The following is a 21512-nucleotide window of genomic DNA, read 5'->3' on the forward strand; positions in this document are numbered from 1 at the left end:
GGGATGCCTCTTCCAGCGACCTCCAGATCTTCTGGCTCTGACTCCCATGAGTTTTCCCTGCAGGGGTTTCACATGCACTTATTTCATCTTTCTTGAATGGATGGACATCTGTGAGGGGCGGGTCCTCCTGAGTCACCTCTGCATCAGGTGGGAAGGGTGGAGGTCAAGGGGAAGCTGCCCTTGGACATCAAAGACAAAGCCACTAGCCACCTTCTCACCTGCCCTTGACACCACCATGCGCTTTGAGCATCCTGGGGCACCCCCCCCAAGTTGTGGGGTCCATCTCACTGTGCTGACTTCTAGCCTTGTACCCCCAGGTACCAGCACACTGTTCGTGTCTGTGCCCTCCAGGAGGACCTGAGCAGCCTCCCTTATGGAGACCTGACTGAGGTGAGTGGAGCCTGGAGCTCAGCCCACAGCCGCGCACAGTACCCCAACCACCAGGTCCAAAGGGCTGATGCTCAGCAGGGGCCAGCTCCATCCTCATCCTGGCTCCCTGGAGGACCACATCCCCAGGAAGTGTGTCAGGTTGCCTTCTCCACCTGGGTCCTTTCTGGAATGATGTCACAGTGGATGTGGTACCAATCCTGCTTGAGTTGGGTTCAGCAATGGTCACTCTTGGGGTCACCCCCAATCTGCCTGTCATCTCAGGAAAGGTTTCTGGTGAGAGCTGCTTCCTCCACTCTGTCCTCCAAAGATGGAGATGGGAGGTACCGCATTGAGCCTGGAGGCTTAAGGGCCCCTTCTTGCCTCGCTGGCTCTGCCCACCCAGGAGCGTCAGGATCATCTCCAAACATCGCCCCCTGGTGTCCCTTTAAAGGGCTGGCTGGGGCCCAGGCTGAACCTGCCAGCCCAGATGACCCAGGGGAGTCACAAGGCCACCTTCTGTCTCCTGGTGCATCTTTTGCATAGTCTGCCCAGGAAGCCAGAGAGCGAAAGCATCCTGAAGAAAGCCCAGTGCAGAGCACTTTGCTACTGTCCACTGGTGCCTCAATATGACAGCCACCGCATTGGCACATGGCCACTACAGCCACTGCAGCCCTGGCTACCCTGCTAGGGATGACTTCCACCCACCCCTATCTGCCTACCTCGCTGTGCACTCACCTTCCAGGCTCTAGACTTCTGCTCCTGCCACTTACAACTTTCAGAGTTCCAACCCCAAATCCACACCCTTGAGGAAGGCTTTCCAGAGTCCCACCGTCTGAAGTAATTTGCCCCAAAGTTTATGCTTCTCAGTTGGCATGTGTTAAACTCTTCTTTGTGCCACTATGATGCATATAACTAACCACACACTCCAATAAGATGTGAGCTCCCAGTAGACCGGGGACCTTCTTGCCTGGCTTGGTGTGTCCTCCCCCAGTGCCCAGCCTAACACCTGGCTGAACTCCTAGAGGCTCACTTTGGGGTCAGTTGGATAAAATCACCTGATGCAGGCAACCTTGGTTTCTCATCCTTTTAATAGATGCTTACTGAGCATGGCCAGGTGTGGTCCAGACCTTAGGGATGTAATGATGAACGAGGCAGTCATGTCTCTCATCTTTCTGGAGCTTAGAGTTGCTTAGCGGGGTGGGGTGTGGATCCACAAACAGAAAGCCCTCTTGTCCCTCTGCTCCCAGCCACTTCTCCCTCCCGGTTGCTTGTCAACTTGCCCAGAGCCTTCTGCTCATCAACAGTGCCCTTTGGTGTTAGTGGTCAGTCCTATGGGATTGCCCTGGGATGGGGTTGTGGGGAGCCAGGTACCCCTTCCTCAACATGGGAAGGAGTTTTCTCCTAGTTGCTACTGTCCACCAGGCTTCTTGCCGAAGCAGAGCCTCCCACTTCCCAGGGTACCTGGTTCAGCCGGGGGTTCCCATAAAGGGTGGAGGTGCTTGGCCATGGTGATGAGCTGTCTGCAAAAGAATCTCGAAAGACTTCAGGAAGCTCCTGTTCCCCAGAGACAGCAGGGTGGGGGATGGGGCCCAGTGATGTATGATAGCCTTGCCCCTGTCTGCAGATCGGGGAGAGGGGCCTCAACCTCTCTGGGGGGCAGAGGCAGAGGATCAGCCTGGCCCGTGCTGTCTACTCGAACCACGAGATCTACCTGCTGGATGACCCCCTGTCGGCTGTGGACGCACACGTGGGGAAGCACGTCTTTGAGGAGTGCATCAAGAAGGCGCTCAGGGGGAAGACCATTGTCCTGGTGACCCACCAGCTGCAGGTGACGGGGACCAGCGGGACCCATGAGGTCACACAGTGGCTGTGGCTCCTGGTGCTCAAGGAATCCCCTCTTCTGCCTAAACCTGCTGTCCCCAGGTGGACAGGGTTGGGGAAGGAGACACTGATGGTCCCCGGCTATTCTGGCCTCCATGAAGCCCTGCCTGCCCCTCCCTGGGCTCGTCCTCCCCATGGCCCCACCTCTGGGCTCAGTATGGCCAAGACCTTTCCTCCAGGAGCAACTGGCCCCCTCCCTGTGTGATGGACCTGGGGCACCTTCTCCAGCTCTGGGCCACGGATGATGGGGAGATGGGAAACCAGGAAAAGCACCAGACCAACCTTCCCTCCCGCAAGGGCTTCAGAAGCCTGAGGCCAGGGATGTGGGGGCAGGGGCATGGCAGGGGATGATGGACCCCTTGATGAGGGGTCTAGATGTCCCTGGCTTCACTCCTCAGGGGAAAGCACTGGAGGCTATGACTTCAGGGCTAAGGCTGGCAACTCCTCCCTGCTCAGGGCCACTCTCTCAGGCTTAGGAACACGAATCTTGCCCAGGAAAGGGACTGACCGAGCTTGCCCTGAATGAGCTTGAGGATTCGGCAGGATGGGGACAATCCTCACTGTGTCAGCCCCACAAATAGGGTTCTGAATGCCTGGCGGGAATCCAGAAACCCTCTCTATCCTGAGACGAGCCAGGTTACCCCCTGTCCTACAGTGAGTCCCCAGAGGAGTGCATGCGTGCGTGTGCGTGCGTGCACGTGCTTGAGGGCGTACCTCCTGCCAGAGGAGAGAGCCCACAGGATTTGCCTGTCATGAGAGGTCAGTTGTAGCCGAGGGGGTAGAATTCTTGTCTTCTCGACTCTCCTGCCACCTGTGCAGAAAATGTTAAACAATAGGTAAGAGGCAGGTCTCAGGGCCTTTGCAAGGGTAAGTCAAACTGGGGGAGGGTGGAAGCCTACAGCCAGTGAGGTTGCCATGGCTATAGGATGCTCTCACCAGCATTTTTTAGGCTTCTGTGTCGGCTAGAAGGGTCAGCCTAAAGAGGGGGAATTTCCTCAAGACCCAGGAAAATAAGGCTTTCCTATTGCTCTGTCTCTGCCCCAGCCTGTGTCTCTTTGCTGATGGCTACAGTTCTCAGAATAAGTTCCAAGCACCTGAATTTGGCATGTGAGGATTCCCTAGGTTCCCTCTGAGTGGGCTCTGTCACCTGCAGGAGGTATCAAGCTGGGCAGGTGCCTACGCAAGCTTCTCAGTCCTCCGCTGGGCCAGGGCTCGGGTAGAGGATAAGGTTTGATTTCTTTTGGGCCCCCATGAAGTGACTGAGAACAGGCCATTGCTCAGCCAGGGTGCTAAATGTGGTGACCACAGCCTTGCAGGGTGAGGGTCTCACCCCTGGGGACCAGCTGCAGCAGGGAGGGCTGTCTTGGACTTCTGGGAATGCAGAGGGACACTCCTGGCCCCTGGCAGATGTGGGTCAGAGCTGTCCTTGCAGGAGTCCTCAAGAGGGAGAACGTGATCTTGACCCTGGCCCAATCTCTGAAACTCACTCACCCGCAGTAAGACCTCAGGCAAGAACCCAAGAGGCCTCCTCAGAGACTGCTTTTCACCAAGGTCATTTCATGTCGTTACTTTTTGCTCAAAAAATGTTGGGGGGAAAAATGTGTTGAAAAATGCAGGCAGCCACCAGGTGGCGCTAGAATCTCAGTCCAGCTACCCAGTGTTGGGGAGGAGGGGCTCAGAACCTGGACCTGGAACCCCTGGGCTTTTCCAGAACATTTCCCTGGCTGCTTTTACCACAGAGGCCCACAGGCAATCTGGATGCTTCCGAGTGCTTGGGCTGGACGGTTGCTCTTCTATCACGGAGGAAACAAATGAAATGAGGCCAGCGGCCTGTGGCTGAAGTGCAACCCAGGGCCAGCTTTTGTGAGTTTGCAGAACAAAGCTGCACAGATCACACCTGGTCTCACTGGAGAGAACTGGGGGCTTGCTGGTCAGAGGGGCTTTCCTAGGAGCTTCCAGGGTTGGAATATGTGCCCCCATGTCCGTGCCTCAGTTTCCCCATCTGGGAAACGGCTAATGGAAATGCTTCCTGCTCTCTTGACTGGGCTGTGGGAGACTGAGAGAGAAGAGATGCGGTTGGGCTTTGAAAGTTAGAAGACGCTGTGCAAAGGTGAGAGGTGATGTTCAGAAAAATGGCCCTGTCAGAAATTGTCTCGCCGGACATGAGAAGCCAGGCTGTTCCTGCTTGGGCTGTCTGGGAAAGTGGACAGGGAACGGGGCACTTAGTCCTGAGGAGGAAGAAATGCTGGAGCTGTTCAAAGCCAAGTGAAACTGATGTCCTTTGGCCTTCTGGGTACCACCCTCTTCTCCGCCCCCAACACCTCATTAAGTGCATAATGACCAAATGAAGCTACTTCTTTCAGGGCTTAATCAAGAGTATCAAGGGTAGATTTGACCTTGGGTGGATCCCTAAATACAGGGAAGACCTGCAAGGCCCTGTTTAGGCTGGATCATTTAAATCTCACAGCATCTTGTCCAACTCCAAGGAGGGGCTTCCCACCCTGAGATGGGCTGATCCTATGGGGAGAGCTCCATCTCATTCCAAAATGAAAGGAAACTCCTCTTCACAGCTCTTTGATCTCAGGCGTGATATGGAAATGAAGGGAACTCGAATTAGAAAAACAGAAGTGCTTTGGGCAAACTGTGGGATGCTATCATTAAATGTAGCTCTATTTTTAGAATACCGAGAAAGCTGGTGTAAACTCCTCAGGCCAGGTGGTGTGGTCTGGTGGCTGGGGACTGCACCGTGGGCTGTGTCTCCTGGGCTGGGGCTGGTTGAGGATGATGAGGTGGGCTTGTAATGCCATAACAGAGGGGGGCCACTGCTCAGCTCCTCTTTCGCTGCTCCAGCAAATCTTGGCTGCAGCGCCTTTGTCAGTTTCATATTCCAAGTCTCCGTGATCAGCTGTCTTAGTAAGACGTCCCCTGTAGGAGCAAGAACAAAGGAAGGTCAATGTGCTTCACAGCGACAACCAAAGGCCCCTTTTGTGCTTATGAGACCCATGGGCACTAAATCTGTGCCTCTCAACTGGAGCCATTATGCCTCCTCGAAGGCCTTGGGCATGTCTGAAAACACTTTCGCTTGTCACAACTGGGGGGAGCGGGGGCTCCTGACATCTAGTGGGTAGAAGCCAGGGAGGCTGCTAAATAAATACCCTACAGTTGAGAGTTCCTGTCCTGGCTCAGCAATAACAAACCGGACTAGTATCCATGAGGACGTGGGTTCAATCCCTGGCCTTGCTCAGTGGGTTAAGGATCCGGCATTGCTGTGAGCTGTGGTGTAGGTTGCAGATACTGCTCAGATCCTACATTGCTGTAGCTGTGGGGTAGGCTAGCAGTTGTAGCTCGTATTGGACCCCTAGCATGGGAAGTTCCATATGCCTAAAAAGACTAAAATAAAATACCCTACAATGCACAGTCAGCCCCACCCCTACCCCCAGTTATCTCACTGTCGATGTCACTAGTGCCAAGGCTGAGAACCCCCGGACGAGCTCTGAGACACAGCTGGATGGGGAGTCTGGCGTGGCGTTCTTCTCCCTCGTCCAAGGCAGGCGTTCAGTGTAGATCACTTTAATATCTCTGCAGTTCTTGGAGTCTTGTGATGAAGTCATCTTGTTGGAAGATGGAGAGATTTGTGAGAAGGGAACCCACAAGGAGTTAATGGAGGAGAGAGGACGCTACGCAAAGCTGATTCACAACCTCCGAGGGTTGCAGTTCAAGGTAACTCTTCCCACTTGAGTGCAAGAGATGGGGCGCCTTCCCTCATGACTTCTGGCCTGGGGAAGCTCTTGTCATTTCCTTTTCAGAGGAATTTCCTTTTGTCTCCAGGATCCTGAGCACATTTACAATGCAGCCATGGTGGAAGCCCTTAAGGAGAACCCTGCTGAGAGAGATGAAGACGCTGGTACAATCAGAGTTCAAATCCCACTTCTCATTACCCAGGGCTCATGAGTGGACACAGATCTCTCTTTATTTCTCGCCCTAGTTTTGGCTCCAGGGGATGAGAAAAATGAAGGAAAAGAACCGGAAACAGAATCAGAATTGGTAGACATAAAAGGTATTTGCTTTTCCTTCCATCAGTTACAGACCCTTAAATTTTTGTTGGGCACTTGCCATGTGGGATAGAGATGTGTAAGCTGAGCATACGTCCTTTGGGGCAGCTAAAATTATATAGTTTATTGTAGCATGAGCCTTGGATTCAACTGCCTGAGTCCACATTCTGGCTCAACCTTATGCTAGTTTTATGATTTTGAAGCAAGATATCTGGCCACTCTGAGTTTCTTAATCTGTAAAGTGGGGAAATAAGAGTACCAACCTCATAGGTTCTTGAGAAGATTACATGAGAAACTGTACATAAAATGAATAGCATAGTACCTGACATATAGTAGCTCTCACTAGTTATTATTATCCTCACTAGTTGGAAAGATCAAAACGATGCCCAGAGATTAATTATAGGCAGCACACACAGAGAACGTTTCCCATTTTCATGGGGGAATGTTGAGAGAGAATCATGCAGCCGTGAAGATATCAAGGTGGGATAAGGTTATTAATTCTGTCCACAAATAAGGACTCTGAATTCTACCATGTGTTGGGCACTAAGCGAGGCTGGGGAGAGAGGGGAAATATGCCTCCATCCCCAGGCAAGTTCAGGGGAAACTGTGATAAGAGCAATGGGAAACTGGGGTGGGGGTAACAGTGAGGGAGGGCTTCACAATGGAGGTGACCTTTAGATTGGTCCTTTAAGCATGTGTAGGAGTTTGCGGGGGACACTGTGGTGACAAGGTGGGGAAAGGGGATGACTTGGGGTTGAGGGCACCAGGCAATTCCAGGAAGGCAGAGAGGAGAGACGAGAGGGATAAACCTGGCAAGGAACGGGCTGGTCAAGTTGCCTCTCCTCCTTAGACTCTGTTACCTTCCATCCCTTCATCCTCCCAACATTTGTTGAGGACTCTGTGCCCTGCCCCGTGTTGGGCACTGAAAGGGTAGGGGTCAAAATGCACTTTCCTCAAAGTACCCACAGCCAGGTCCCTCAGTAATGTGTCCCTGAACAAAAACCTTTATATATTCCATCAAATTTGAGATGCCACCCATTTTAAGATCACCATCATTTTAGGTACTGCTTCGAAAGAAGTCTCTGCCAAATTAGATGTTATGGCATACTCCTGAATGGGGCACATCCTGATTTCAGAGATGTTGAAACGTGAGAAAAAAATGTGCGTCTTGGCACCATTAATGGTGCTTGTGACAAATGCATGCCCATTTAGAAAGACAACATATTTTTATCAGTCTGGAGGCGGCCAAAGCCGAAGTTGGGGGGGGCAGCCATCTCTTCCATGCTTTCCCAGGAAAGCTCCAGGCTGCCCAGGACTTGGGGTCCTGTGGGGAGTAAACCCTGTTCCTCTTCTCCTCACCTTCCTTCTCTGGGGAGGAAAGGGAAGGTATGAAATTAAGTGCTCTGAGAGCTATAGGACAGGAAGTGTTGAAGGTGGCACTGCCCACTGGCCTGGCACCAGGGCATTTTCCAAGCGCAGCAAAGGTGAGCAGAGCATCAGCAGCACAGGTGACTGGGCTGGGGCCACAAGGGGGTCTGACAGTTCCTTCTGCGCTCCAGGATGCCGTTCCTTAGGCTCTGCCAACCCACTGAGGCGTCCTTCTCATGCTGTAGCTTTAGAGGGGAAGACAAGCAAAAGGCTGAACATTCTCAAAGAAGCACGAGGGTTCCCAGGCAGAGAGTATAAAGGCAGGTGTATTCATGAAGGTGCCTTTGAGATGTGACAGCTTGCCTTGCCCGGCAGGGTGCAAGAGAGCATGTGGGCAGGGGTGCCCCCTTGTCTGGCTCTATTTATGTCTGTTTATGTAGCCAGGTATAACCACAAGATTCTGCCTTGGAGCTGACCTTTTCATGCTTCTCTGGGGAGCAGAGCGAAGAGACATGCATTCAATCCTGGCTGCTGGGCTCTCTTTGGCAACATCCCTGCCCCTCTGAATGTTGTTTCAATGAGAACTTGACCCTTTGCAAAATGGAGAGGACTTGGGACAGTCACGTCGAGGGAATTGGGAATCTGTGCAGCGGCTGACCTGGGAGGGTGCCCTGGGTTTCTTCTCATGGTGTGGGCTCTGTGGTAGATGCTTTCTTGTTGGCCCCTGTGGTAGATGCTGTGGGTGCCCTTAGCACTTCTGCACATGCAGCCCAACTCCCAGCTTCCACACCTGCCTCCCTTTGCCTGGGCGTCTCTCTGGTAGCTGCCACCTGCCGATGAAGCTGGAAGTGCTAGGGAATGAATCTCCTGCAGGGGGAAGCCCTCACCCAATGGCCCATGGGAAGTGGTGTAGAAATAGCCCAGATCCTGATGATCACTGAGGTGTAGCCTCTGAGGTGTAGTTCTGCCCTAGCTGGAGAGTCCTCTGTGCTGGAGTTAATGGTGCTGTTATGCTCCCATTGACCATGGGGCACTGCCTTGATGAGATGGCTGGCTTCTACGTGTGTGTGTGTGTGTGTGTGCGCGCGCGCGCGCATACTTTTTAGTGACAGTGTGGCACATGGAAGTTCCCAGGCTAGGGGTCAAATCGGAGCTACAGCTGCCAGCCACAGCCACAGCCACAGCCACAGAGGACCTGAGCCACATCTTTGACCTGCACCCCAGCTCACGGCAACACCAAATCCTTAACTCACTGAGTGAAGCCAGAGATCAAACACGAACTAGTCGTGTTCGTAACCCACTGAGTCACAACGGGAACTCCCTGCTGGCTTTTAGTGTTGCCTTCCTTTCCCTGTACCTCCAGTAATCCTGGGAACATGACATGTGCTCACATCTTCTTCCTGGGATCTGCTTCTGGAGACTCAGGTCAGGGAAGCAGGGAACTAGACAAGCCCTCTCTCCCCAGGGCTGAGCGCATAGTAGGTGCTTCATAAAGATTTCCCTGAAGACTGAAAACCACCTGCCTCCCAGGGCTGTCATAAGGACCAAATAAAGCAAAATGCACAGAAGTGTATTGGGAGCTTCAAAGCACAGGCTTGTGGAAGGAGGAACCACACTGCCCTTAGCGGTGGGGGGAGTGTGCGGGAGGGCTCCCCACCTACCCCCCACCCACCACAGGGGTGCCACAGGGCTTGTGTTTGTCTCTACAGTTCCTCTGCACCAGCTCATCCAGACCGAGTCTCCCCGGGAAGGAACTGTGACCTGGAAAACGTATCACACGTACATTAAGGCTTCTGGAGGTTTGGTATAAAACAAGGGGTTTCTTGATTTAATTTGCGTTAAGAAATTCTTTCTTAAACTGTTGGGTTCACCTTTTATGATTTCCTTAACAATTACTCTCTTTATGCTAGGGTCGTTTCTCAGCGCTGTTATTTTTTTCTCCCTGAAAATCTCAAATCTGATAATACAGCCTTTTAAATGGAATCATCCTTTATCTCCATTAAAGCTGCCAGACTCTATTTATTGAAACCAAGTGAGCAGCAGCATGACCCAGCTATGGTTCTAGTGCAACCTTGCACTCAAGTCTCCGAGTATGACAGCCACCCATTTGCTGCCTGCCTTCAACGCGAGAATCCCATCTCCCTGGGCAAAACACACCTTATAGTTTCATTCCCTGTCTCTCTCGAGCAAGACTGGGTTTTTATGTGCCTGTTTGTTGTAAAGAATCCTGAGTCACTTCTATTAAAGTGCATAGTAGTGGTTTTTCTAGTATGTTGACAGTTTGGACCCATTTTCCAGCCAGGTGAAACAGGTGACCTGTTGGGGTTCAGGGACCCAATCCCCAGACTTGTCACATCAGCCTAAGGGGTGGTTCCTAGGCGTGGGGGTGCTTTTCCTGCAGGCTTTGAATTTCCCACCATGGTTGACCCCAAGGAAGAGGAGCCTACCGCAGCCCCCTCTCCTCTGTAACCCTGCACCTACCCCCTCCTCTGCAGGGTACCTCCTTTCTCTCTTCGTTGTGTCCCTCTTCCTCCTGATGATTGGCAGCTCTGCCTTCAGCAACTGGTGGCTGGGTCTCTGGTTAGACATGGGCTCACAGGTGAGTTCTCCTTGGCACCAGGAAATTTTGAGTCAGTTCCCGATGGAGAGTCTGAATGTACCCAACACTATGGGAGGAGCCTCCCACCGCCCCCCACAAGGCTGAGGTCAGCTGCTTACACTCCACAACTCAACTCCTGAAGCTCCCTTTGATTTTTCAAGACCAGTCGGGCATCCAAATTTTAGGTGCCACTTTCAGATTTTAAAGAATTGGCTCAAAAGGTGGTGCCAGGAAAATGTCTGGAGTCACACAGGTGCAGAAGAGGGTCAGTTTGCAGTCTCTGTTGCAAGGCACCTCTGAGGAGGTGCTGGGAGAAGCTGGGGAAGCCTAAAAGAGGACCTGGTATCTTGTCATTGCTGCTTTCTGGTGTCAGAGGGTTCCACCTGGCTCTGCTCCCCAAAGCTCTTCTACAGGAACAGGACATGCAAAAGTCAGAGTCAGTCCCCGGATGTGCTGCAGGGCCACTGGGGATCTCTTTCTGCCTCCCTAGGTCTCATCTAGGCTGGGTCCCTCCTGGATGCTAAGTCTGCTCCCGCCCAAGCTTGCTGGAAGCTCTCCTGGCTTCTGGCTCATGGTTTCAGAGCATTCCTGGAGCCCTGGGAGATGCTATGGGGTTGCCTGCCCATCCTCCAAGATTACATTTTGATACAGTTGTGTTGCTATGACAACCAAAGTGAGGAGGCCCTGGGAAGACAGGGGCAGGGGAGAGGCTGCTGCAGCCCTCCTGGAGTTTGGCACAGTTCCCTGAGACCAGTCCCAAGGGGAGAAGCCGGTGGCTGGCCTGCTCTGTGCGGAAAAAAGAGTCATCTCTGCAGTGTCCCCTCAGATCACTGCTTGCTCCTGAAGAGCTCAAGGTTTGAATGAGAGTGGGGCCTCCCTGTATGCGTGGTACTTCCCCAATGTGCCAGGGCTGTGCTAATTGGGCAGCAGGCTGACCCACGCGGTTGCCCCACCCCCAGACACGGAGGGCACAGCCCACAGCACAGCGAAGCCTCCTCTTCACGCTGGTCCTTCGGTCAATTAGCTCCCCAGGGATGCTTTTGCTTTCATGGATGTTCATCCATCAGCGGCCACCTCTGGTTTATATTTCCGCTATTGCTGTAATCAGCAAAATGGCATTTAGAAGAAAGATGCTTGGTTGCTCCCCAAAGGCAGTCTTGACTTTTAGCACACAGCTCAGAGGAAAATGGAACTGCCAGTTTCTCAGGAGGAGGAGATGGCCTTTCTCCGGAAATGCAGGCATCCTCAGGGAGGAGGGAGCCATAAGCGTTTACTCTGAACCCTCCCAGAGCCCTTGGTTCCCCAGGCTCCCTCCTCCCCACCAGGCCTCCAGGGCAGAGGACCAGGGTCCTCCCAGGTGTCCCCTGAGAAGAGGAAAGGAAGGGGCCCTGGGGCTGGCCCATCGTACAGAGAACCCCCGAGTCTACCCAAGGCCTGGTGGCTTCTGCCAGCAGATCCCTGATTCCCTGGCCTGTCGGGGCCACCTGAGGTTTGCTCAGCCAGCCTGTAGGATCCAGATTCAGTTACTTCTGTGATTTTCCTGGTCCAGCATCACCTCTGGTCTCCTGGCTTCCGAGATGGCTGCTTTATTATTCAGGCTGATTTGTCCACTTTGCTTTTCCCACTGACTGTGCTAAGACTCCTGAGCTGGAGGATCCCAGTGGCCCAGGGGCAGGACCCATGTAAAGCTCAGGAGCACCCCTCCCCTGCCCCAAGGAGGTTGAGTTTATCACCTGACTCATTCTTAACAACTATGTATCTTTCTATTTTTAAATTTTTTTAGGGCCACATCTGCATCATAATGGAAATTCCCAGGCTAGGGGTCGAATTGATCTGAGCCGTGTCTGTGACCTACACTGGCAGTTCATAGCAACGCCAGATCCTTAACCCAAGGAGCAAGGCCAGGGGTCCAGCCCACACCCTCATGGACGCTAGTCATTCCTTACCACTGAGTCACAAAAGGAACACCTGCACCTCTTTTTAGTGTCTTCTCCCTGTAAGGATTCTCTGGAAAAGTCCCAATCTTTTGAGCATTGATCAATTCCTGTTGCTTCTCGTTTTCCCCCCAAGATGACGTGTGGGCCTCAGGGCAACGCGAGCACGTGTGAGGTGGGCACGGTACTGGCCGACACTGGGCCGCGGGTGTACCAGTGGGTGTACGCCGGGAGCATGGTGTCTGTGCTGGTGTTTGCTATCACCAAAGGCCTCACCTTCACCAAGACTACGCTGATGGCGTCCTCCTCGCTGCACAACCAAGTGTTGCACAAGGTCCAGCCCCCCTCCCCTCCCTCACCCCATCCCTCCCCACCCCCACCCCCGGGGCTGCCCACACATCCCATTCCTCAGCCACTGGCATTTACTGAGCACCCTCAATGCGCCAGACACCGTGCTGGGCTCTGGAGCAGACACGCTGCTCACGGAGCTTACAGTCGCATTGGGGAAGAGTCCTCCCACACCTAATTATCAACCTCAAAGGCCAACTCCAGGGAGCTCTGGAGAGCGGGGGTCCTGGGCCCAGGCAGGGCTGGGAGTGAATGAGAGGGTGGTCTGGAAGGACTCCCTGAGGATGCCGCCCCGGAGCAGATGTGCGCAGGCGCAGAGGGCCTCCCCTGCTCCAAAGAGCCCTGGGTACACCGGGCCCCGCTTCATCCCACTGCTGCCGTGGAGGGCCCTGGCCTGAGCGCTCAGGGGTAGCCCGTACCGACAGTGGGACTTAGTTTTCTGTTGCCCTGGGGCACGAGGTTCCTTCCTCTACCAAGAAGGTCGACTCCCACTCAAGGTCACGTGCATCACGGTGGCCGCAGGAAAGGGACGCGCGCATGCTCACTTCCCAGGATCATGTGGCACTCTGGGAACAAGCTCAGGCCTGGCTCCGCATTGCAGCCCCAGAAAACGCCACCCCGGGGTCGGGTGGGGGGGTCACCGGACACGCCCCTCGACCCTGACGCTCCACTGTCACCCATAGATCCTGGAGAGCCCCATGAGCTTCTTTGACACGACTCCCACCGGCCGGCTCATGAACCGATTTTCCAAGGATATGGACGAGCTGGATGTGAGGCTGCCATTCCACGCAGAGAACTTTCTGCAGCAGTTTTTTATGGTGCTGTTTATTCTCCTGATATTGGCTGCCGTGTTTCCTGCTGTCCTTTTAGTCCTGGCCGGCCTTGCTGTAGGCTTCTTCATTCTTTTACGGTAGGTCGATGCACTGTTTAGAAAGAACCACATGAAACCTACACGTAGTTGCTTAACCCTGCACAGTGACCAGTAGTATCACCTGGTATTGAGTCCCTGCTATTTTGTTTTTGTTTTGCCTTTTTTTTTTTTTTTTTAATGGCTGCCCCCACAGCAAATGTAAGTTCCCAGGCCAGGGACTGAATCTGGGCTGAAGCTGTGACCTATGCTGCAGCTGTGGCAATGCAGGATCCTTAACACACCGTGCTGGGCTGGAGATCAAACCCACGAATGCACCTGCAACTCCATAGTGACTGGATCCACTGCATTTGGATTCTTAGTCCACTGCACTACAGCCAGAACTCCCTTACTGTCTTCTCTGAGTGGTGGAGCACAATGAATTCTGGTGTGAAGCGAAGTGACATATATCTGGCACTTGAGTCTCAGAGCAACGCTGAGAGGTGGATATGATTGGGCGATGAAGTCACTGGTCCCAGGCCAGGAAACTAGCAACCTTGGTGGCGGTTTGCCTGCTCTTACTTTCTTGATCATGGGGCTCTGGCACTCATGCTGCTGGAGGAGAGAGGAGACCAGCCCTCAGTCTCTCTGAGCTTTGAGAAATGGTCCCACCTGACTACGGATATGGCAAAAGAAGGGCCTTGGGCTGCTTGGCACCAGGGAGTTCCTGAGCCCACCTTTGCCCCCATGCTGGGGAAAAGTGGGAGGGCAGCATGGGTCCCAGCCTTCCAGGAAACTCAGACCCTCCTGGTTCCCAGGCAAGCTGAAATTCTCAGCAGGCAGCCTAGTGGGTATTGTATGAGGGCTGAGGATAGGAAATCAGATGAAATTTGCACCAGAGTCCCAACCCTGCTGCAGAACTAGCTGGAGGGCCTTGGAGAGGTCAGAGAAGTGCTGTGAGCTTCACCATCAAAATGATAATCATTGAAAGAAGCACCTCCCCTGTTCCTCAGGAGTTCTCGTGAGGATCAAATGAGACTAGGTGACAGTAAGTGTCTCGTCAATGCAGAATGAGACACAATTTTCTACAAACTTTGAGTTTCTATAAAACTCAAGGAAATGCTTCTTAGGTTCCTAGATGTGCCATCCCTGGGCTGGACACGAGGGGCTTGAAGAGGGTCCCCAGATTGCAAAGGATTCAGTCCACAAATCTTTCACCCACATCCACTGTCAACATGCAGAGCCAAGATTCAAAAATACTGCTTTGGGAGTTCCTGTTGTGGCTCGGCGGTAACGAACCCGACTAGGATCCAGTGAGGACACCCCCGCTCAGTGGGCTAAGGATCCAGCGTTGCTGTGAGCTGCAGTGCAGGTTGTAGACACAGCTTGGATCTGGCATTGCTGTGACCATGGCATAGGCTGGCAGCTCAGCTCCGATTCAACCCCTAGCCTGGGAATTTCCATGTGCAATGGGTGTGGCCCTAAAAAGCAAACAATTTTAAAAAATTAAAAGTTCAAAAAAGAAATACTGCTTTGGCCGCAGTGTGGAGGGTGAATGAAGGTCCGGAGAGGTCAAGATAGGGAGGGAGGCTATAGGCTGGGAGACTCTTGAAGGGCAGAGTCTGGGTGAGCATTGAGACCTAGGCAGCAGCAGTAAGGGTGGAAAAGAGAGGTGGATTCGGGAGCCATTTCCAAGATAGTTCATCAGGGTTGGGGGATAGGAGAGGCCAAGGATGAGTCCAAGATGAGGAGTGATGTGAAGACAGATCCAGGTAATACAGGCGGAGATGCAGTTGTGGGTCATCAAGATTACAGATTTGGTTTGGGATGTTTCAAGTTTGTGGTGCAGCGGAAAGGAATCTGACTAGTACCCATGAGGACACAGTTTCGATCCCAGGCCTCGTTCAGTGGGTTAAGGATCTGGCATTGCTGTGAGCCTTGGTATAGATCGCAGACTCGGCTCGCATCCCAAGTCACTGTGGCTGTGGTGTAGGCCACCAGCTGTAGCTCCAATTCAACCCCCCAGTCCTAGAACTTCCATGTGCTGTGAATGCGGCCCTAAAAAAGCCAAAAAAAAAAAAAAAAAAAAAAAAGGCAGCCCCCGAGGAGACCATATTCAAATTTCGTTCAGCATTACCTTTGAAGATGCCTTTCAAAGACTGCACTCTGGCAATTGATGTACTGGATCCAGAATTTCCTCCAGAATTGGAACAGATCACTTTTCCTTTGGTGGGGCACCCCAAAGTGGTCGGCTTGTATTTAGGGGCTGCATTGTGTGACAAACTCAAGTCTTCAAAGACCAGAGTCACTTCTCTGGCAGCAAGATCCTTATGCTGCAAGAAACACTCAGAACTGAGACCCCAGGGACAAATGGCTCATATTTCTGAGCCCCCCCTTCCCCAGGCAGGGATGGCACCCTCCGAGGAGATGGCGGGCCCACCCCTCCTCCCCAGTTAGATGGTACCGTCCGCCTCGGGCTTTGTCTTGAATGCTGAGTTGGGTCTGTGTGAACCCAGGACAGCCCGGGGCGACTCCTCCTGGCCGCTCTTGGTTTTCCCGCAGCATTTTCCACAGAGGCGTCCAGGAGCTCAAGAAGGTGGAGAACATCAGCCGGTCCCCCTGGTTCTCCCACATCACCTCGTCCGTGCAGGGCCTGGGAACCATCCACGCCTACGACAAGAGGGAGGACTGTGTCAGCAAGTGAGTCCTGGGTGGGGCTGCCCCAGGCCGGCCCCCAAGGGCGGTTCTCTGAGGAGGGACGTCTGGGCCACGGGGATGGAGCCCCCAGAATGGAGGCGGGGAGCCCCTCAAACACCACGCCTTCCTGCCCAGTATCCCCCAAAGACTCTAGCTCATCCATGCAATGACAGCCTCCGTCTGGGGTTTTACACATTTCATTTTTTCACGTTCTGAGTAAAATATGTTCAAGTCAAGAAAACAGGAGAAAACCATCACCCATAGGCTCCTCCAACTCAAATCCTCTTCATATTTTCAAATATTTTATCCCAGTCTTTTCTTTTTTTTCCCCTGTTTTTGAAATCTTTATAATCATTTTTTTTTATAATCATTTTTTTTTGGTCTTTTTGGCTTTTCTAGGGCCGCTCCCGGGGCATATGGAGATTCCCAGGCTAGGGGTCCAATCGGAGCTGTAGCCACCGGCCTACGCCACAGCCATAGCAACGCGGGATCCGAGCGGCATCTGCGACCTACACCACAGCTCACGGAAATGCTGGATCCTTAACCCACTGAGCAAGGGCAGGGATTGAACCCACAACCTCATGGTTTCTAGTCGGATTCGTTAACCACTGTGCCATGACGGGAACTCCTGGAAAGTTCACTTTTAAAGGCCATGTTACATCTCATTTAGTGGGTGGGCCAGTTTTCTCCTTTTTAAAATGTCGGAACTGGATTAATAAATTTCTCTGGAGTCTTCCAGCTCCAAACGTCTAAAACCCTGTATAATCCCATGTAATCACTGTGTACCAGTCACAGTGGGCTCAGTGTGGTAACAAACAGCTCCAGAATTTAGGGGCTTAACAGGATGCATATTTGTTCTTCCTCGGGTCACAACTGAAGAGGGTCCATGGGCAGGAGTAGGGGACCAGGCTCCACACTCAGGCACACGGTCTCTCTCGTTCAGGGCTTTTCTATCCTGAGGGCCTTGGGGATCTTTAACCGGAAGAGAAGAGGAGAGATATGGGTAGAAGACCCCAAGGAAGATGCTCATCATTTCTTCACCTTCGTTGGCCAGATTTCAGTCACATGGGTGCACATAACTGCAAAGGAAGCTGGGAAATGTAGTCCTGCTGTGTCCATAGGTGGAAAAGTAAATGGAGTCTGATGAATCTATTGCAGTCTGCCACATAGATGTTCTTTTTCCATTCTCATCCTTTCTCTCCTTAAAAACCTAATTCACACTTCATTCAGAGTTTGCATCTCTCTCCCCACCACCCATAATCTCGGTGTAGACCTGGCATCCCAGCATGGCTTTAGTTCAGCCAGCAGCTAGCCCTGTTACTGGTTTGATCTGAAAGTCCTCTGTCAAGAGTCCTGCATTAGGAGTTCCCGCTGTGGCACAGTGGGATCAGTGGCATCTCTGCAGCACCAGGACATAGGTTTTATCCCCAGCCCAGCACAGTGGGTCAGAGGATCTGGTGTTGCTGCAGCTGTGGTATAGGTGGCAACTGTGGCTCAGATCTGATCCCTAGTGGGGGGAGCTCCATGTGCTGCCAGGCAACCAAAAAAGAAAAAAAAAAAATTCCTGCATCACCCTTCTACCCTTCCAGTGTCTTGGTCATGGGCCATTCATCGACTCACAATAAGCCCAACTGATTCAAGCCTTGTCTTCCTGCAGTTTCTCCCCCAGGGTTTCCAAAAGGATCCTGGAGGAGAGCTGAGCCCTGCATCGTTGATGGGCTCTCCCCTCTTTGGTACTTTTTTTCCCTGTCATGGACGTTCCTGAGGGCTTGGGCTTCTGACACGTATTGATTTTGCAACCAGACGAAAATGCTGCCCCACTTAAAAAAAAAAAAAAAAAAAAAAGCTTTGAGGTTAAATTCCAATTTGATCCCAGCCAGTGATTCTGTTTCTGCACAACCTAAGCAACCTCACAGATAAGACCACAGATGATTCCTAAGTCACTTAAGCTGTCAGTTGAATTTGTAGGCTTTACAGCTACACAGTAGGAACATCACGGTGTTTGGAAGAGTATTTCAGAGTGGAAACAGAGAGGAGGGGAGTGCCACAGCACCCAGTTTCTCCCCCAGGATTTCCAAGAGGATCCTGGAGGAGAGCTGAGCCCTGCATCATTGATGGGCTCTCTCCTCTTTGGTACTGTTTTTCCCTGTCATGGACTTTCCTAAGGGCTTGGGCTTCTGACAAGTATTGATTTTGCTCTGGGGGGGCGGAGTGGGGATGGGGTGGGTCAGAGGTGCTTCTAGACAGAATCCTTTGAGGAGATTTAGAAGAGGATGGAGCAGCAAGGCCCATGCATGCCAGTGTCATGACTGTGCAGATGGAGGGATCTTAACTCTTTAGGGATTTAAACATAGGTTTTCACTTTTTTCTAATAATGTCTACCTTTTTTGTTTGTTTGTTAGCTTGCTTGTTTTCTGGCTGCACCTGTGGATGCAGAAGTTCTTGGGCCAGGGATTGAACTCGAGCCACAGCAGTGACCTGAACCACAGCAGTGATGATGCTGAGTTCTTAACCACTGAGCCACCAGGGCACTCTACCAGTTGTTCTGATGAAGTCCCTTTCCGGTTGAGGGAAATGTCAGTGGCAATTGCATTCGATGTCCCTCCTGGTCAGTGGTTAGCTCGGTCTCGTTAAAATTTCAATCTTGGGTGTATTCAAGTCACAGCACTTCTCCTCCCCACCGCATCTGCTCAGCGGCTTGGAGTGGTCACCCTGTGCTGCATGTCTGTGTTGGGCAGGGAGTGGGTTGCTGCTGAGAAGCACCTGGTTTGTTTTTTTAAACATCCTCTTATTTTCTCTGGGCCTGGTTCTCTGAGGGTGCTGCAGGGGGATGGAGGTGACACCCTCAGGGGACCACTCTGTCTGGGTCATTCTCCTTTCAGCTGATCCAGCTCCCATGTGGATGTGGCGTGGCAGGGGAGAACCCCCAACAGGGCCTGGATCCCTAGCGGCTCTGCCAGGCTCTGCTGATGGGCAAGCTCTGCCTGCATCCTCCAGGGAGCTCGTCCTGGCACCTCCCACTGCCTCCTTTGATGTGAGGTCTCTTGCCTTATGCCAGTCAGTGTCACATTAAGACTGAAGCCCACATGCCATCTTCCCTCTGCACCCCCAACTCTAGGGACTTCGGGAATGGGCAGAACCCACGTTCCATACATCCGGGGATGGGTCTTGCCCTCCTCCCTCAGTGTTGTCATCTCTCTGTTGTTTTGCCCTGTGCTCTTTCTCCTCTTTGGCTCAGTGGACACATAGCAGGGTTACAAGATGTCAGCTTCCTCTTCTTTTTTTTTTAACGGCCACACCCATAGCATATGGAAGTTCGAGGGCCAGGGGTCGAGTCTGAGTTGCAGTTGCAAACTATGCTGCAGCTGCAGCAGCACCAGATCCTTTTAACCCATTGTGCCCAGCTGGGAAATGAACCTGCACCACTGCAGTGACCCAGGCTGCTGTGGGTGGATTCTTAACCCAACTGTGCCACAGCGGGAATGCCTCAGCTTCCTCTTCTTAAAGATACCTCCGGCTTTATAAGCAATTGCCTTGACTCTTCTTTCTCTGAACTGGGGAGAACAACCAACCCAGCACCCTCCCTCCCTTCCTCTCAAACATTGCCATCTCCTCCCACCCTTTACAGATCGAAGGGGACGATGGTCATTTCCAGTGGCCCTTAGGCGGGTGGCTGACTCCAAGGCAGGGCTCCATTGAAGGCAGAGGGTGGGGTTCTCAGCCCCTTTTGTTCTCAGCTGTGGGTTCCAGTTGCCAGTCCTGGGAAAGACAGAGCCCACTCAGCACCATACTCTACCGCCACATGGGATTTCTCAGAACAAGTGCAAACCAAAGATGTCTATGGTGGCAGATTTTGGAGAGAGTGGATGTACGTTCATCTTTGTAAGAGACACCTCTGTAGGAGTGCATTGGTCCTTGCTTAAAAGTCCCCGTTGCCCTATTTCTCTAGGAGCCCTAACCCTAAGTCTGTGGAAGCACAACATGATCTCCTGTTTTGTCTGGTTTCCTAATTTTAGGTTTAAGATGCTAAATGATGAAAACTCCAGCCACCTCCTATACTTTAACTGTGCTCTCCGGTGGTTTGCTCTAAGGATGGATGTCCTCATGAACATTGTCACCTTCGCTGTGGCCTTGCTGGTGACTCTGAGTTTCTCCTCAATCAGCGCGTCCTCCAAAGGCTTGTCGTTGTCTTATATCATCCAGGTAACACCTCATGTAAGGTTGCACTTGGCCTGGAGGCTCTGCCATAGAGTGTATCAGGGAGGATGGACCTAACAGAAAACCCACCTCAAGTGGGTTAAAACAATAAAGAGAGCTTGGTGGCTCACAGCTTTAAAAGATCTGGCTGCCATGTGGGCTTCAGGCACAGTTGGATCCTGGCTTTGTCCTCCTCCTCTGGTAACTTTTCCTTCATGGTTGTACAGTGGTGACTGGCAGCCTCTGGGGCTCTTGCAGGAAGAAAGCAGGAGGAAAGCACTTCCTGCTCCAGCCACTGAACAAATGCCCTGTGCTGCATTCTTACTGGATTAATTTAGGCATCCCAGAGCGAATCATGACTTGACAGGGTTGGAATGATTGGCTTAGGTCAAAGGATGGCCTCCCACATCATCCTACCCGCAAGTCGCACAACAGCTGCCCCATGATGGAGAGAGGGAAAGGGATGCTGGAGAGGCACCGACTCTGACGATGACAGTGTCCATGACAAATGATTCCTGACGTCGCTTTTTGGTTGCTTTGATGTTGTTCTTTTGAAAAATAACAGTAACGGGGACATCCTCATGATAAAGCATAATCACCATAAGAATAGGGAACACGTGCCGTTTTAGGCTCTGTCCTTTCCATGAAGTAACTCATCCTCATAACAACCGTGTGAGGTAGGGATGCCCTAATCCCCGCTTTGCAGGTGAGGAGACGGAGGCCCAGAAAGACAGTGCGTGTGAGAGTCAGGATTTGAACCCAGGTCTTCTGGGTCTGATAACTCATCTGCATCCGCATCCATCACTTGATGCACACCTCACGTTTCTCTGGAAGCTTCTGCCATGTGGTCCTTATCCCTGATGCTCTGACATTCTGGGACAATGAGTCTGAGTGTGGGTGGGTTTCCATTTATTCTGTTCAAGGTCGTGGACAGAATAAAGTCAAATCTCTCTTTAAGTTGGAAAAAATTCTCCTTTTCCTCCTCTCGATAATTTCCTTGTCCCCTTTCCCTTTGTTTCTTCTTTCTGTGACTCGTATTGATTGCATATTGGATTTCCTGCATCCGTCTTCTGTTTCCTTTCTGTTATCTCAAAGTTTCCGTGTTCTTGGCTTTTTATCTTTATTTGGGGAATCTTCCTTCTCTTGGTCATTCAGTCATTTTCGTTTGAAATTTAGCAGTCATAGATATGGAATTTCCACAAACCCTTTCTTAATCTCTG

General features: G+C 52.1%; 1 protein-coding gene across 1 annotated transcript in view; it reads left to right on the forward strand.

The window, feature by feature from the left end:
- The window catches only part of ABCC12 (ATP binding cassette subfamily C member 12), a 93400-nt gene that overhangs the window by 55988 nt on the left and 15900 nt on the right, over nt 1-21512 (forward strand). The window contains exons 13-24 of the mRNA XM_021094234.1: nt 318-390; nt 1994-2197; nt 5836-5970; nt 6079-6154; nt 6193-6201; nt 6236-6307; nt 9380-9469; nt 10166-10269; nt 12340-12537; nt 13235-13461; nt 15961-16098; nt 20142-20298. Coding sequence (XP_020949893.1) covers nt 318-390; nt 1994-2197; nt 5836-5970; nt 6079-6154; nt 6193-6201; nt 6236-6307; nt 9380-9469; nt 10166-10269; nt 12340-12537; nt 13235-13461; nt 15961-16098; nt 20142-20298 — 1483 coding nt within the window. The remainder of the gene's footprint in view (nt 1-317; nt 391-1993; nt 2198-5835; nt 5971-6078; nt 6155-6192; nt 6202-6235; nt 6308-9379; nt 9470-10165; nt 10270-12339; nt 12538-13234; nt 13462-15960; nt 16099-20141; nt 20299-21512) is intronic.

Source organism: Sus scrofa, chromosome 6 (genome assembly GCF_000003025.6).
Source record: "Sus scrofa isolate TJ Tabasco breed Duroc chromosome 6, Sscrofa11.1, whole genome shotgun sequence".
In the NCBI taxonomy this organism is placed as follows: domain Eukaryota; kingdom Metazoa; phylum Chordata; class Mammalia; order Artiodactyla; family Suidae; genus Sus; species Sus scrofa.